This window comes from Vanacampus margaritifer, chromosome 1 (genome assembly GCF_051991255.1).
Source record: "Vanacampus margaritifer isolate UIUO_Vmar chromosome 1, RoL_Vmar_1.0, whole genome shotgun sequence".
Classification (NCBI taxonomy): domain Eukaryota; kingdom Metazoa; phylum Chordata; class Actinopteri; order Syngnathiformes; family Syngnathidae; genus Vanacampus; species Vanacampus margaritifer.
The window spans coordinates 27,610,710-27,625,067 of NC_135432.1; the positions used below are offsets into that span (position 1 = coordinate 27,610,710).

At 37.1% G+C, this 14,358-nt stretch overlaps 1 protein-coding gene across 5 annotated transcripts in view; it reads left to right on the forward strand.

Moving 5' to 3' along the window:
* The window catches only part of bsna (bassoon presynaptic cytomatrix protein a), a 97,554-nt gene extending 85,755 nt beyond the window's left edge, over nt 1-11,799 (forward strand). For all 5 annotated transcript variants that reach the window (XM_077544523.1, XM_077544532.1, XM_077544540.1 and 2 more), the window contains 4 exons: nt 1,444-1,575; nt 1,710-1,765; nt 3,447-3,568; nt 6,263-11,799. In XM_077544523.1, the coding sequence (XP_077400649.1) occupies nt 1,444-1,575; nt 1,710-1,750 (173 nt within the window). In that variant the 3' untranslated portion in view covers nt 1,751-1,765; nt 3,447-3,568; nt 6,263-11,799. The remainder of the gene's footprint in view (nt 1-1,443; nt 1,576-1,709; nt 1,766-3,446; nt 3,569-6,262) is intronic.
* Nucleotides 11,800-14,358: the final 2,559 nt, after the last annotated feature.

The window sequence follows — 14,358 nt, forward strand, 5'->3', positions numbered from 1 at the left end:
TTTTCTCACTTAATGAATCTCCTTTGAGTGTTCCCGAAAATATTGGTTGCAATGCGAATTGTACAACTTCAGATGAGTGGTAAGTAGGTAGGAAGGATATCAATTACATCAAATCAGGGTGGCTCATGTAATGGAACTGACCAGATCAGTACAATGGGTCAAGGCAGTTAAAAAATAAAATTAAAATAAAAGCCCTACTCAAACATAACAAGAAAGGAAGACACATGAGATTTTGAGTTTGATTTGATTTGAACATGAAAAAGAGTAAAAACAAAGCTACAAAATAGCTACAAAACAAGCAAAATTCTACGACGGCGTATTAGGGCCACGTATAAATATATATATTTTTAAGAGGGTGGGGGTACTATTCCGAGAAGAAAACTTATATATATATATATATATATATATATATATATATATAATATATATATATATATATATACTATATAAACTCGCAAATTTACGAGAAAAAAAACTCAAAAGCTTACGAGAAATACACGTAGCGTACTACTCAACTGTTTGTGCCAATACTTTTCAGTCGGGTTTTCAAATAAGGAGATAGTAATTGCTTTAGCATAGATTAACCATATGATGCTAAGCATTCGCTCCTGTGTACCGTTGTGTACGGCCACTGGCCAGCGACAAAGACGCCTCGCATTATGAAGGTCCACACCCGGACGATCAAGCATTTAAGTTAATTTGTTCAAATGTATATTTACTTGTACATTTATGTCTCCAGAATTATTATTTACACAGTCATACATTTTGCTATTTTTTTGTACAAGTATCTAAATTGATGTGTCGAATCTGCTGCTCTGCGTCATTCACTTGCATTTACCTACAGTATGGTATGCTAGCATCTGATTGGATAGTGTTAATCAGCTGATAGGGGATCAGGAAGTTTTGTCGCTCCGGCTGCGGTGAATGACGAGTAAAGTTTTAATTTAAGAATGAATCCGTCTCCATCCTGCCTTTTCATTTTATAAACAGTGTCCCATTAACCACCAAATCTGCCACTTAATAAACTCACAAATTTGCGAGTTTATAAAGTGGCAAATTTGTGAGAAAAAAACTCGTAAATTTGCGAGTTTATAAAGTGGCAAATTTGCGAGGTTTTTTTTCGGAATATTGCCTCCGCCCTCTAAAAAAAATATATATATATATTTATACGTGGCCTTAATACGCCGTTGTAAAATTCAACAGAGCGCACCTAATAATGATTTTCCCCTCCCTTCTCCATATTTTCTTGGTTTACATCAATGGTAAATAAATAAAAAATACAAAAATATATTGCTGAGGATAACAAAAGTAACAAATAATGAACCACTCCATAATAATAATGTAAAATAAATCCTCAGAGAACTCATCATTATAAATCCACGGAAAAGATAGACTTTCATGCTGCCCATTGACTCACCAGTCATCATCATCATCTTCCGGCAGGCTCCAAAGCTGCTCCGAGGCCCGGCGGCATAGGCAGTGCGGCAGCAGGTCAGCCTGGCATGGAAGGAGACAGCATAATGTCCAAGATCCTGCCAGGAGCAGCTGCCGAGCAGGCTGGAAAACTCGGAGAAGGTATTCAATGAAGTCTTTCAACAATTCATTGCATTATGCCACATTCATAGTCATTTGATTTGTCATCACAAAGTGTTCTTCAAATGTTTCTTTAGTCATTATTTTAATCTTACGTTGTCTTGTATTATTCCCAGCTATATCCGGCTTTGGCAAGAAGTTCACCTCTTTCTTCTAAAGTGCTAAGTTTACGGTATGTATGTTTGTTTCCTTCATTTCTCACGCATGCTCTGTTAACTGCGTTAAAGGAAGCTACCGGTACTTTTTTAATCTGTTTTTGTTTCATCATTGTTTTGTTTTCCCTCTGTTAATTGTAAATCATCCTGTATGATGCAGGAGATTATCTGAATTAATTTAATTGGTCCCAAAATTATTATTTATTTCCTACAATTATGTATCTCTGCCAGCAATAAATAGTGACAGGCACAACAATTAAATGCTCTTCTAATAGATGGCAGAACTTGCATTTTACATTCAGTGTGTATCTACTTTTTGTGACATTTTTGTTTGGTGGTGTGCCATGAGCCTTTTCTAATGTAAAATGTATGTCTAGCCTCAGTAAAGGAAACACGGAGCAGAAAACAAAACAAAAAAAGTGTTACTAAAATTTAGGATTAAAATGACAGAAATAAGCAGTAAAAAAAAAGATCTAGATTTTAGAATAAAATTATAAACAGTACACATTTAGCAAACTACATTTGTGTTGTGCATACTTAAACATTATAAGAAGATACATCACTGCCACTCCACAAGAAATGTGTACCAAGGGCCTAAAATAAGACATCAGTAGCTTTAAAAATACACTTCTACTGGCTGGAGGTCTCACGGGGTGTGTGGATGGTTTCCTCTCGGATATTCAGACCGTGTCCTCCCAAAGGAGTGTTTGAGCGCTGTCTCAGTGTGGCGATGGCGTGCGTTTGTGCGCCTGGGTCATAGTGCCTCACGCTTTCCGAAAACGGTTTCTTACTGTCACTAAAAGCCAAAAGATGAAACAAAAGACAGACCCACACACGGAGAGTTATTCCTTTCATTCTGGTTGAGGTGGTCTAGCGTGGTGCACGGATGGCTTTCTCAAAGTCAAGGTACCACTGTAATTGTCTTAATTAAACATTAACTAAAAAAGGGGCGGGGGGTGTCAGAACAGAGAAGTAAGAGACCCTAAGGCTGCGCAGTTAAGCAAGTCAGGCTTGAATTATTTTGGTCTCTCTTACTAATGCCTCCAGTGGTCAACATAAGATCTATAGCAGGGCTGGACAAAATATGGTCATATACAACCCACTTTGGTCTTTAATCCGGCCCACCCAACATTTACACTATTATGAGTTATGTAATATTTGTTACATTATTTGTTATTATTGTTTTATTTCATTAAAATTATTCATAAAATAAAAAATACATACAGACCCTTTACATTTTTTGTTTTATTAAATACATGGTTAAGTCATACAATTACTTTAAACTCTTTATAAACACATTTACATATTTTACATATGCATTTTTTTTTTTATCAACAAATAATCTGGCCCATTGTAATGTAAAATATCAAATGTGGCCCTACTTCATTAGCAACTTGATATACACATTAGTGCAAAGGTCATCAACATGACGCTGCCAGGCACCAGAATGCCAAATCATTAACATGCTGAGCTTTTTCAAATAGATCAATATCAATTATGACATACAATTAAAGGTAATTTGAGCAAATTGTGTTTCAGAAGTGTGTATCACACTGCTAGCTCTACTCAGTTTCAAAAAGTTTGGTCACACCTGGTTTTGAACAATCTACACCTAAACCATGGTGCAAGGATATGGCTCATCAAAACATAGAAATCCAAAAATGTAACAACTGACCAAATGCATTTGTGCTATTGCAGGACTATGTAAAAACACAAAGCCATGAGACCTCGTACCAGACAAACCTGCAACGTTCCTCTTGTTTTTCATTCCCTGGGAGAGAAGGAGAAGGAGTGGGCAAAGTGGAGAATCAAGCATGCACGTGAGTAAGATGGAGCCAGGCTTTTAGGATAGTGAATTTGATGAGGGAGGGCACAACGTTTAAAGCAGTTCCCAGGTTAATGCAAGTCTAGTTAACCGTGTTTGGGAATTTCTGGGCTTTGGATGTTTTCTATTAACAAATAATTTAGTGACAGAAAGTAGACTAGAATTTACACCTGGTCTGAGCAGGTCTAAGTTGTGGCGCAGGTGGTGTAATGGGATTTTTAGTAAATTTAATCAAATGACTCGCAGACATATTCAAAGCTCCGCGTGACCATGAATCAAGTCAGTTGTGTTTACTCCCACAATGGCGCAAATGCCCATTTCTAACTGTGCCCATCTACGGAAATGCCAAAAGAAAGAAAACTCCACCCATGGTTAGAGTTGCACTGCAATCTGCGCTAGACTGCGCATGAATGTAATATAGGACCCATAAAAAAAAATAGATATTTACCCACCCAAGATGCAAAATCATGACCAAGAAAAAAAAAAACGGTGCTGGGTTGGTTATTATGTACATCAGCCAAATTGTGACATCACAATTCTGAACAGTTTGCTGACAGACACATTTTTCCAAAATAGACAGCTGACAAAAGATTGACTTGGTTGTTTAATTTCACACTTGGGCTGGCACTCCAGAGGTCTGAATACAAATAAGTCAATTTTCTGTAACATGTCCCCTTTAAATAAAGTTGGTCCCAGTGGTTCACTTTGAGCCATGTTTGTTTGAAATGTGATGCCTTTGGACATCAGTCGGTGCCTTTTCGAGTTAAAAACGGAATCAAGGCTTATTTTTAGATTGTTAAAAGGATGGTAGCTATTCCTGGCTTGCGATAAACTGAAGTGGCCCCAAACTGTCTTTATCTATTATCCTGTAGAAAACATAACTATTTTCTTAAAGCATAATAGCTTAAGTGTGACTTACACGGCACTAGCAATGAGCGCATGTTCAAGGATTACTGTGGCAATTGTTTTGATATTTTCAGAGGCTGAAGTTGTCATGAATCGAGATGTGCATGTGAATGTTGGTGACGATTCATCACATTTTTAAGTCATTAAGCGACCTTTAGCTTTTGTACATTTACAGTTGTGCTCATCAGTTTACATACAAGCACAACTGTAACCAAAATATTACAAACAGCTCTCAGTACGCAGTGCAGTTGTACAACACTGTCCACAATTAACACAACACAAACACAATAAACACTTCCCTGTCAATCAAAATGGAGCAGGCTTACTGTATCATTGGTATGGCAGAATTTTAATGCCACTATTGTATTGCGTTGGATCTCATTTGATTAGCTCATTCACTGCCATTGATAGCTATAGTAGTCAAAAATTTATTTGAACCATTTCCATTAGTGTAACATTTTCCCCCACTTTTGTTAACAAGAGTATGAAAACCTAGATTTTTTTTATTGTACATTTAGAACAGATATAACATTTTTGATTAATCATGAGTTAACTAGTGAAGTCATGCGATTAATTACGATTAAAAAAATTCATCGCCTGACGCCCCTAATTTTTTATAATCTTTTTTTTAATGGTGTCAGGCGATTAATTTTTTAAAATTGTAATTAATAGCATGACTTCAATAGTTAACTCACAATTAATTGCACATTTTATATCTGTTTAAATGTACAATAAAACATTTTTTTCTAGGTTTTCATACTATTGTTAACAAAAGTGGAAACATTTTTAAATTAATAGAAATAGTTCAAATGATTTTTTTACGTCCATAGCCGTCAATGGCAGTGAATGAGTTAAGTGAGTGACAAATTGTAACCTCATAAAGTTACTGTATTTTTAGTTTAGTGTGTTTTTAAATATGAATTACTTTAGTGTGTATTTTGCCACTTGAATTGAGTTGAATTAATTTTGTATTTACTGCAATTGGTACAACATCATGTTTTAAAATCACATACCATCTAGTGGCCAACTTTTCTTTTTCTTCTTTTTTTGCACACAACGTACAATGTGTCAAAAGAACACAATGCAGTCTTCTAATCAGTATGTAGGCTACAGTGGATATTTAAAGTCAACACACCTCTCTTCAAATGCCAGATTTTTGCGATATAAAAAGTAAGAGTAAAGTAACAGTACAAATAATAATCAAGTATGCACAACCTCTTATTACTGGGGATTTGGCTGTGTTCAGATTTAGAATTAAGCATTCACATTCAAATGAATGTTAAATGGGAGTCAGTACGCACCTGCCGCCATTTAAGTGCCCCTGCTTAGCCCCAAATGCATTTCAGATGTTCTAGTAGGCTTTTCATCAGTTTTGGGTATGTCCAGTTCTTGGTGACATCACCATTGTGTCATATTTTCTCCACATGATTGTGTATTTAATGCCTTGGCAATTACTTTGTAACTTTTCTTGACTGATATCTCGAGATTCCTCTGACACTGTAGAAGCCCTCTACAAAAATGTCAGTAAAATCCTCCTAGAACAGATTTTTGTCTTTATTTGGGGTTAATCGAAAGCACTTAAAATGGGAGCAGGTGTATGATGACTCCTATTTAACTTTATTTTAAAAGTGTTTAATTCTGAGCACAACAACACTATCATCTGTAGGATTTCTCATTAATGTCATGTGGGAGGTGGAGCCTATCCCCCCTCCCTGAACCGCACAAGTGCTATCCACTCATACCGTGCTATCCTTTGCCTAAATGACTTCTGCTTTTCCCACAGATCCTTCCAAGGGTCCAATCTTCCATCCAAAAGTTCACTTTGACTTCAATGCGTCTTCGAGACAAAACAGCTAAGTGGTGGACCAACATGAAGAACAGTCCTGAAAAAACGATCATGTGCAACCACTGGGAGAACATGAATTGTGACTCCAAGTGCGATGAGAGACTTTCTTGGTTGTCATTCAACAAAGCCACTTCTCTCCTCTTCCTCTCTTCTGAAGAATGAGGACGGGAAAAAAAGGACATGGAATCATTGCAGTGCAGGTTTTTCTGGTACCGACCACCTCTTTGTTTCTTCACCTGTCCAGTTCAAGCATCGACGAATGACGACAACGTTATGCGGGCGTTCTCTTTCTATCTACATTCCAGATTGTGACTCCTCTTCCGCATTTGTTTTCTAATTCTCACCCCAACGCTCCTCAACTTGTCTTTCGAGAAGTGTATAGTGGAGGCGGCGAAGATAATTCGGAATGCATGGAACTTTCTATCTAAGACCTTTACACTGTTCGTCATCATTAAGCAGAGGCCATAAAGACACTGGCAAATGCATCGGAGCGAGACTAAAACAGGAAAAAAATGGAAATGCGATACTCAAAATCAGTTTGCATTCAGAGGGAAGCTGCTTCATTTTCAGCCATTTTGAAGCCATTAAGACATTGTTGTTTTTTGTCAGTGCTGTTCCACACTTTCCATGTTTGAGTTTTTATTTTGTTCAGTTGCCAGCACAGCCTTAATTATTTATTTATATTTTATCTTAAAGTGAAAGCGGACTATTTTTTTTATGTCATCCAGGGACACAATTTATTCGTTGACAGTGAGATTAATTTCTATTTTCTATCATCGCTTTTTTTTTTCTATTCGTGTCACTTTTGTTGCCAAGCTCCCTTTGTTTTTCTTTTGTTAACACTCGGAGTTCTGAACTATATCAAAGCAATAGAATTAAGGGAGCTGAGACGGTCAAGAGCACAATGCTGTCATTTGAAAAAAGTAGAAATGTGTTGCCTCTGTCTGTCGAAATTAATGTGACGCTCACCAATCAGCATATGAGGAAACGTAACGGAATCTCAACATCTCAACAGCAGCGGCTCACTAATAACAACCTGCAACCGATCACGGTGGGACATCTCTAGCCACGAGTCACCGATACGGAGTCATCTGGGATAACACCCAGCACACTCCACCTCCTCCCGAGCTCAAACCTCACACATCAATCAATCAGTATGTATCAGCATGTGTCTTCACTCAAGTCGAATGTGCACGCCGCACATGAAAGCACACTTCAAAATGGTGTCAAAAGCGGAAAAAGAGGAACCAAAAATCACTTTTTTTCCTTTTCTATCTCACCCTGACCTACAACCTCTCTTAGTTGTCATGGAAACTACTCAGGTCAGTGTTCTCCCTCTTGCTGATGATGCTCCTGCAGTGCATTGTGGGATCTGCGCTTTGCCTATACGCCACACGACAGCAGCAACAAACGTACTGTCCAGGCCAAACATGACGAGCAGAAGCCGACACTTGTGTTGTATATTGTCCGTGTGAACGCTCGCCGGGGACCTTCGCATGCTGCCCGGCGTTGACAAAGAAAAAAAAAAAAAAGGAAAAGAAAGAAAAAAAAAACCTCAAAGTCACTTCTATATTGTTCTGTTCCTAAAGTTTGTATGTATGTGCGTATGATTGTGGCAGTTCTGTTCGTATGTATCTGCCATTGATGAACATAAAAAGAACTGTTCAGTCAAACGCCACAGGTGCGGTACGGAGCAAAAAAGGAAAGGCCACTTCTCATCTCCACTCGTTCTATGCAATCAATCCCATTTGGTAACAGTACAAATATGAACAAGAAAAATGGGCATAAAAATCCTTTTACCATCGTCATGAAATAGCAGCGTGTTCAGATGGTAAATGGCAGATTTGTGACATTTAAGGTAACTGTTAACCCTCATTATCTTTAGGGGGGTCAATTTGACCCCATACAGGGTTGTAAGACTCAAAATGGCAGATTGTCTTTGTGAATTCAAGTCCCTTGTCTAATTCAATGAGGACATTTGGGTCAAATCGACACCACTATATTTATAAAATGAAATGTACTCATGATGCAATTCAACCCTGGGCTTTTATAACGATGCATCTCAATAAATTTTTAGTGGTTCAATTCAAAGAGTGGAACTCATACACATTCATAAAAGAAAATCTAAAATATAATCTCTAATTATATATATTTTTTGTTATGAAGCTATAATCATCAAAAAATGAATATAAAGGAAGACATTTTCCATTCAGTGTATGGTCAAATAATGTATGAGTTCCACAATTGTTTGTTTTCAATAATATTAAAATTTATTGATATGCACCTGTAAGACATATTTAGTACGGAAGTGTGGAACCACCAATGTGGAGTTATCAGATTTGACTGGGCTATGTCGTTTGAACATATGGCAAGTCGTTTGACTATGTTGATAAAATGTAGGCCAAATCCAAAAAAAAAAAAAGGAAAACAATCCCCATAATGCCATGGGGTTATTGTAATACAATTGTGCATGCATAAATCAATACCCAGTGGCGTTATAGGAAAACAATGCTATGTTTTTAGCATCTAGCCTACGTTTAACCAACACATTTGAACAACGTTCAATATGTTCAAAAATACTATCAATACGTTTGAATGACTTTGCAGTACCATCGAACGACATAAACTCAGTCAAAATAGTTTAGTCCACATTGGAAGTTCCACGCTTCCGTAATTTAGGGCTACTTAGGAAGTAAACAAACGGGTAAAAGAAAATCCTAGTTTGCTGTGGCCAAATTGACCCCAAGGATACAGTACAAAATGTTAGTGAGTATAAAGGTAACAGGAGGGTTAAAACAAGTGGGAGAGGGAGAGAAAATGGCGGTTGATCTCAGATGTCAATTATTACCGGTGATGCTACTTCAAGTCTTGCTTTGCCTGGCTAAAAGATGTTTTCCAGACAAAGCAGCTGGTAAGATTTAAGTAGGGGGGAAATAGAGCGAGAAAGGCAAAGCTGATAGCAGAACATAAAATGTCGAGAGGCGTTCTCCAGAGATGTATCGAGAAATTCATATATATTGAGAGAGATTGTATACCGATGAGCGTATATTCCCTAATGTGCTCCATGGCTGCTCAGAGGTGAAAAAGAAAGCTTCATCTCATTTTTTATTTTATTTTCTGATGACAGTACTTAATGATACCAGAAATATATACGAGGGTTCATAAAGAATCAGCTCAAAGACACATCAGAGAGGTAATACAGTACATGATGTATAAGTAACATTGCATTTTGCCCTCTTGCAAAAGTTTTGTACCATAACTTTTTAACTTCAAAATGAATCAATTTGGCCCGTAACATAACAGCAGTGTCAAATGTATTATCAGAAGTACAATGGCTATTTTTGTTGAGAGTAAAAATCAGTTATCTTAAAGAAGTCTATATTTTACGAAATATGAATGAGATTATTTATTTAAGAATTTATTTTATGATAAGTGAAGGGGGTTGTTGTACTGTTGGGGATTTCAGAAAGGAGGTTGTTGAACCCTAACGTTAAAAAGAGGTATAGAATGGAAAGAATGTGTCCTATAAACACCTGAATGAAGACAAAACTTTCAATATTCAGATTGGAACGTGAGAATGTCCGTTATACGTAACTGACTTCCCGTTTTCATATCAAAAGTCATCATAAGAAGCTATATTCTCCACATTTGAATAGGATCTTTACGTGGCTTTTAAATCAATGTAATTTCGCCACCGTTCACTTTTGCTTGTCTTAATCAGCCACTCAAGGTGACTTAATATGCATTGCAGCAAGGGCTTTTATTCTCCAGTGTAATACTAGCTAGTCATCGAAGAAAGCCATTGAAGCAGTTGTGCTGTTTGTCTGCACTCTGTAGGTGTCTTGTCTATTTCTAAGAATCCGATAGACTAAACTTGAGAGTGAAAATCACCAGTCCACAGCATGTTTCAAGCACAAATGTAGACAATATACATATGCAGTTGATTCACATTCTGGCATTTCCTTTGGATATGAAAGGGATACAAATAATAATAAAATTCTCCATGGCTGCGTCAATATTACGTAAAAAGGGAAAAAAAGAACATAAAACGTTTTGGAGAGGAGTGGTTATTACACTTTGAAGTCGTGAGCGGTCATGGACTCTTTCTTTTTCATTTGTAACATTTCCTCTCAGCCTCAGCAATAAGTGACCAGTTTTACTTAGAATGCATTTTAAAATGTTTACATTATTTATTTTTTATTAAATACATTTTATTTACACAATTTTACAGCCATGAAAGAGACCTATGTAAAAGTTCTGCAACGTTAAGTTTGCAGCCATGAAAAAGTAAAGATGTTGAAAATGTCAGGATTTTTTTTCCCAGTCTATGTGTGGTCCAAATGTTTTTACAGTAGTTCGTAGGGCAGCATGACAAGAGACAGATCTTAAAATATAAATATACTATGTATTATAAATAAAGATATTTATGAAGAAATTTTAGGTGAGCAGGAGCAGAACGGAGACAAACTTAGGAAAAGCTATAAAATCGTATGGGAGAGTTTTTTGTTTGTCCATATAAAGACTCAGTAATAAGTAAGATGGCATGCATAAATTGAGACCTGCCCCAGCGATCTGAAAACAGAACCCACCCAAAACTTCCCTGGACTTTTTGAGTCTCGTCGACATTCCACCTCACGAGCTGCCATATGTTTTGCTTTGTTCCCAGTGTAAATAGCAGATGAGAGCCTGTCCACTTTCCACAATCATGGCAGTCATGACATGTTCTTTTCAACATGTAAATGTCAGCAATGATAACACAAGCAGCCACTAGTGGAGGGGGCCTTTTGCACACCACATGGCAACACAAGCTGGAGCGTATGCAAGCCTGAGCCTCCTTATAGCCAAGCGTGTGCTTTAATTGTGTATAAAAACAACCAAAACAAAGTGAGCTGAAGATCAGTTAAATAACAAAAGGACAAACATTTACATTGTGAGTGTGTGTGGCTGGCTCGTGCCAAAAGTTTTCTTATCATTTGGGAGGGGGGGGCTCGGAATCTGAAATGGAAAAAAGATAACATTGGTTTGTGTGGAGTTTCTATAAATGTTGTGTTTGTAAAATGAGATGCCATTCAAAACAAAAAGTGCAAAAAGTGGGTTAGGTTTTCTGGCTCCCATGTAAATTTTGGGGTGGGCAGATGACATTGGAGGGGAAATGGACAATAAGTATAAAAATCATAATTATATATATATATATATATATATATATATATATATATATATATATATATATAAAGAAGTGATGAAGCTGGAGATGAAAAAGAGCCTAATAATAACAACAACGTTCACTGTTGTAAGTGCAATGAGCTAAACTTCCTGTTCTCCCCATTGTAAAACCTTGTGTATGTTTCCGTGTTTTCCTTCTGTAAATGGGTGTAGTAGACCTGGTGCATCATGCCATGTAATGTGATGAATGACAAATTATGACCTTAAAATACATTTCAATCAGGAAAAATAAAATACAAATACATACGAAACCGCTGTGCATTTTATTTTCTATTCACAATCACAACGGTGGTTTGTAGGAACCTTCAAATGAGCTTCTTGTCGACATCAGACTGGGCAGGATTCGACCTTCATCCTCACCATTGTAGTCCTATATCATGGGCGAAGAAGATGATTGATTGAGTGAGTGAGTGATTAATTGATTGAATTTTAGGTTATATAAATATGCGGTGTGCTGGTGTAGCCGAAATCAAATGCCAAGTCTTATGCAGTCCATAGAGATCCGGACGTTGACGTCACACGTCCAACACGGGCGTTGGCGCAGCCATTTTGGCAGTATACTGTAGAAAATTGCCACTTTGAGTAAACGGCAAACACCACACTTTAACAATGATTGACAGCTGTTGTGGACCGGCTGTCACAACGAGAAGAGGCAAAAAAAAAGGATCGAACATTCTCCAGGCTACCAAAAGAGGAATCAATGTGTAGCCAATGGAGCACAGCAGCCAAAAAAAAGGGTGAACAACAAGACGGAGAATTTGGGATCCTCCTCATTGCTTGTGTAGACATCACTTCATATCAGGCGAGTCAATTACTGAATCAGTCATGTAGATGTACCTCGATTGTATAATTATTAAATGAAGGCAAAATACGTGATCGGGCCCTTTGTACATGGTGGCTGAATCAGCAGATGCTAACTTGCCTGAAGCTGGCCTCCTTTGAAACAATATGTTTTGTTTGTTTGTGCTGCTATGATTTAATAGATATTACATACAGCTGAATTTAATAACTGCACAACACCATAAAGACTTTTTACGGCATAAATGACGTCGGCCGCGGCCCAATTAGCTGCTGATAAGTTGCTAACGTACCTAAATAACACTGCAAGACTTGCATGAAAGTGCTAACTTCAATGACATTTTGACCACACAAAGGGGAAATCAATCTGAATTGTACAAACTTGTCTTTGTATGATCTGATTTGAAAGCACTCTCCGGTGTAAGAGAGGGAGTAATTCCACTTATCAGCAATGCAAGCTGTCCACCTTGCGAATATACTGTATATTATCATGTCCTTTTCATCAAAGTGACTGTCAATGCTCTTGGGCGGAAAGTTGACGGATAAACGCTATTTTTAGCCCTCTAAGTGAAAGGTCAAGAGTCATGCAGTCCATTCAAACTCAATCAGTCACAATGTAATTTAGATTTATGTTGTATAACTGACTTGAGTTTAATGGTTCAGTTGCTTCCTGTCCGTTTTGTTTCGTTTAACAGATGTGTTTAACATGTTTTGTTGTTGTTTGGGGTGCAGCCTTTTGAATAAGTTTACGTGCATGTAGAATTTAGTTTATTGAATATGGCTGAACCTAATTCAATGATGGGAAACACATGATGTGGACTGACAGCAGCACAGGTCAATTGAGTAGCGATTGGTTGGCCTGATAGACCAATAGCAACTGAGCGACCGAGGGAAGACAAAGCGGTGAAATTGAGGAGCAACATATGCTACCGCTCAAACAACATCCTTTTCAGGGACATCCCTGCTTATTTCAGCAAGACAGTGCTAAGCCACATTCTGACTGTGTTACAGCAGCATGGCTTCATTGTACTGGCCACGATTGGTTTGAACACTAAATATGTTGTTTTTGCAGCATATTCAGTTGAACCTTGTTTGCAAATAATTGTAGGCTATTTTGTTTTTATTTACGTTTTACACAACATTCCAACTTCATTGGGCTTTGTGACTTTCCAAATGTCTTTTGCATGGTTTGTAATCTTCATGTGACCACCAACAAACATCAATTGTTTTATCTTTGTGTGTGTGATTTATTAAGTATTGCTCACCCTTAAGGGTGGCCATTAATTTTAAATTTACTGTAACTACAACCACCTTTGCAACAAAAATCATATTCATCTTGATTGTACTAGCAAAGTATGACCACTTCATTCTAATTAACACTTGACATGATCTCTTGCTGAGGCAGCTGAAGTCAAACGTCATAGTCGCAGTCCAAGCATGGTCATATAGTAAAGACCTGTACATTTAAATATTTATAGGCTACTTGACATGATACTGTATCTGGCTAAGGATGCTGAAGTCAAGTCCATTTAACACTTGGGCAGCCACAATCCCAGTAGCTGAAGTCAATCATACTGATGCAGGCCATCCAGCACTCCTATTCGTTTACTATAAGTTGACTGTATTGTAATGTTTTATTGGACCACGTTACAGGTTCTTAAGGAGCGCTTCATGGTTTTGATCAACTTAAAGAAAAAAAAAAGCCCCCTTTTTCAGAAAATTTTACTTTGCATTTTTAAATTTACCTTTTTGCATCTACAGTATTTCAATATATGCAGACCACTTATTTTTAAGATTGAGTTTTAGAATTTATATAATATATACACAATATATACAGTACACAATGTTACACAAAACATTGGTGACAAAATATATAATCACGTATTTGTATTATTTTTTTCTTCTAAACTGTTCAGACTGAGATAATGAACTGGAATATAATTAATGTTTGTAAAACTTTCAGGCTTGGGTAAATGTCATTTTGCTTACAACAATCAAAATTGATTTAATGC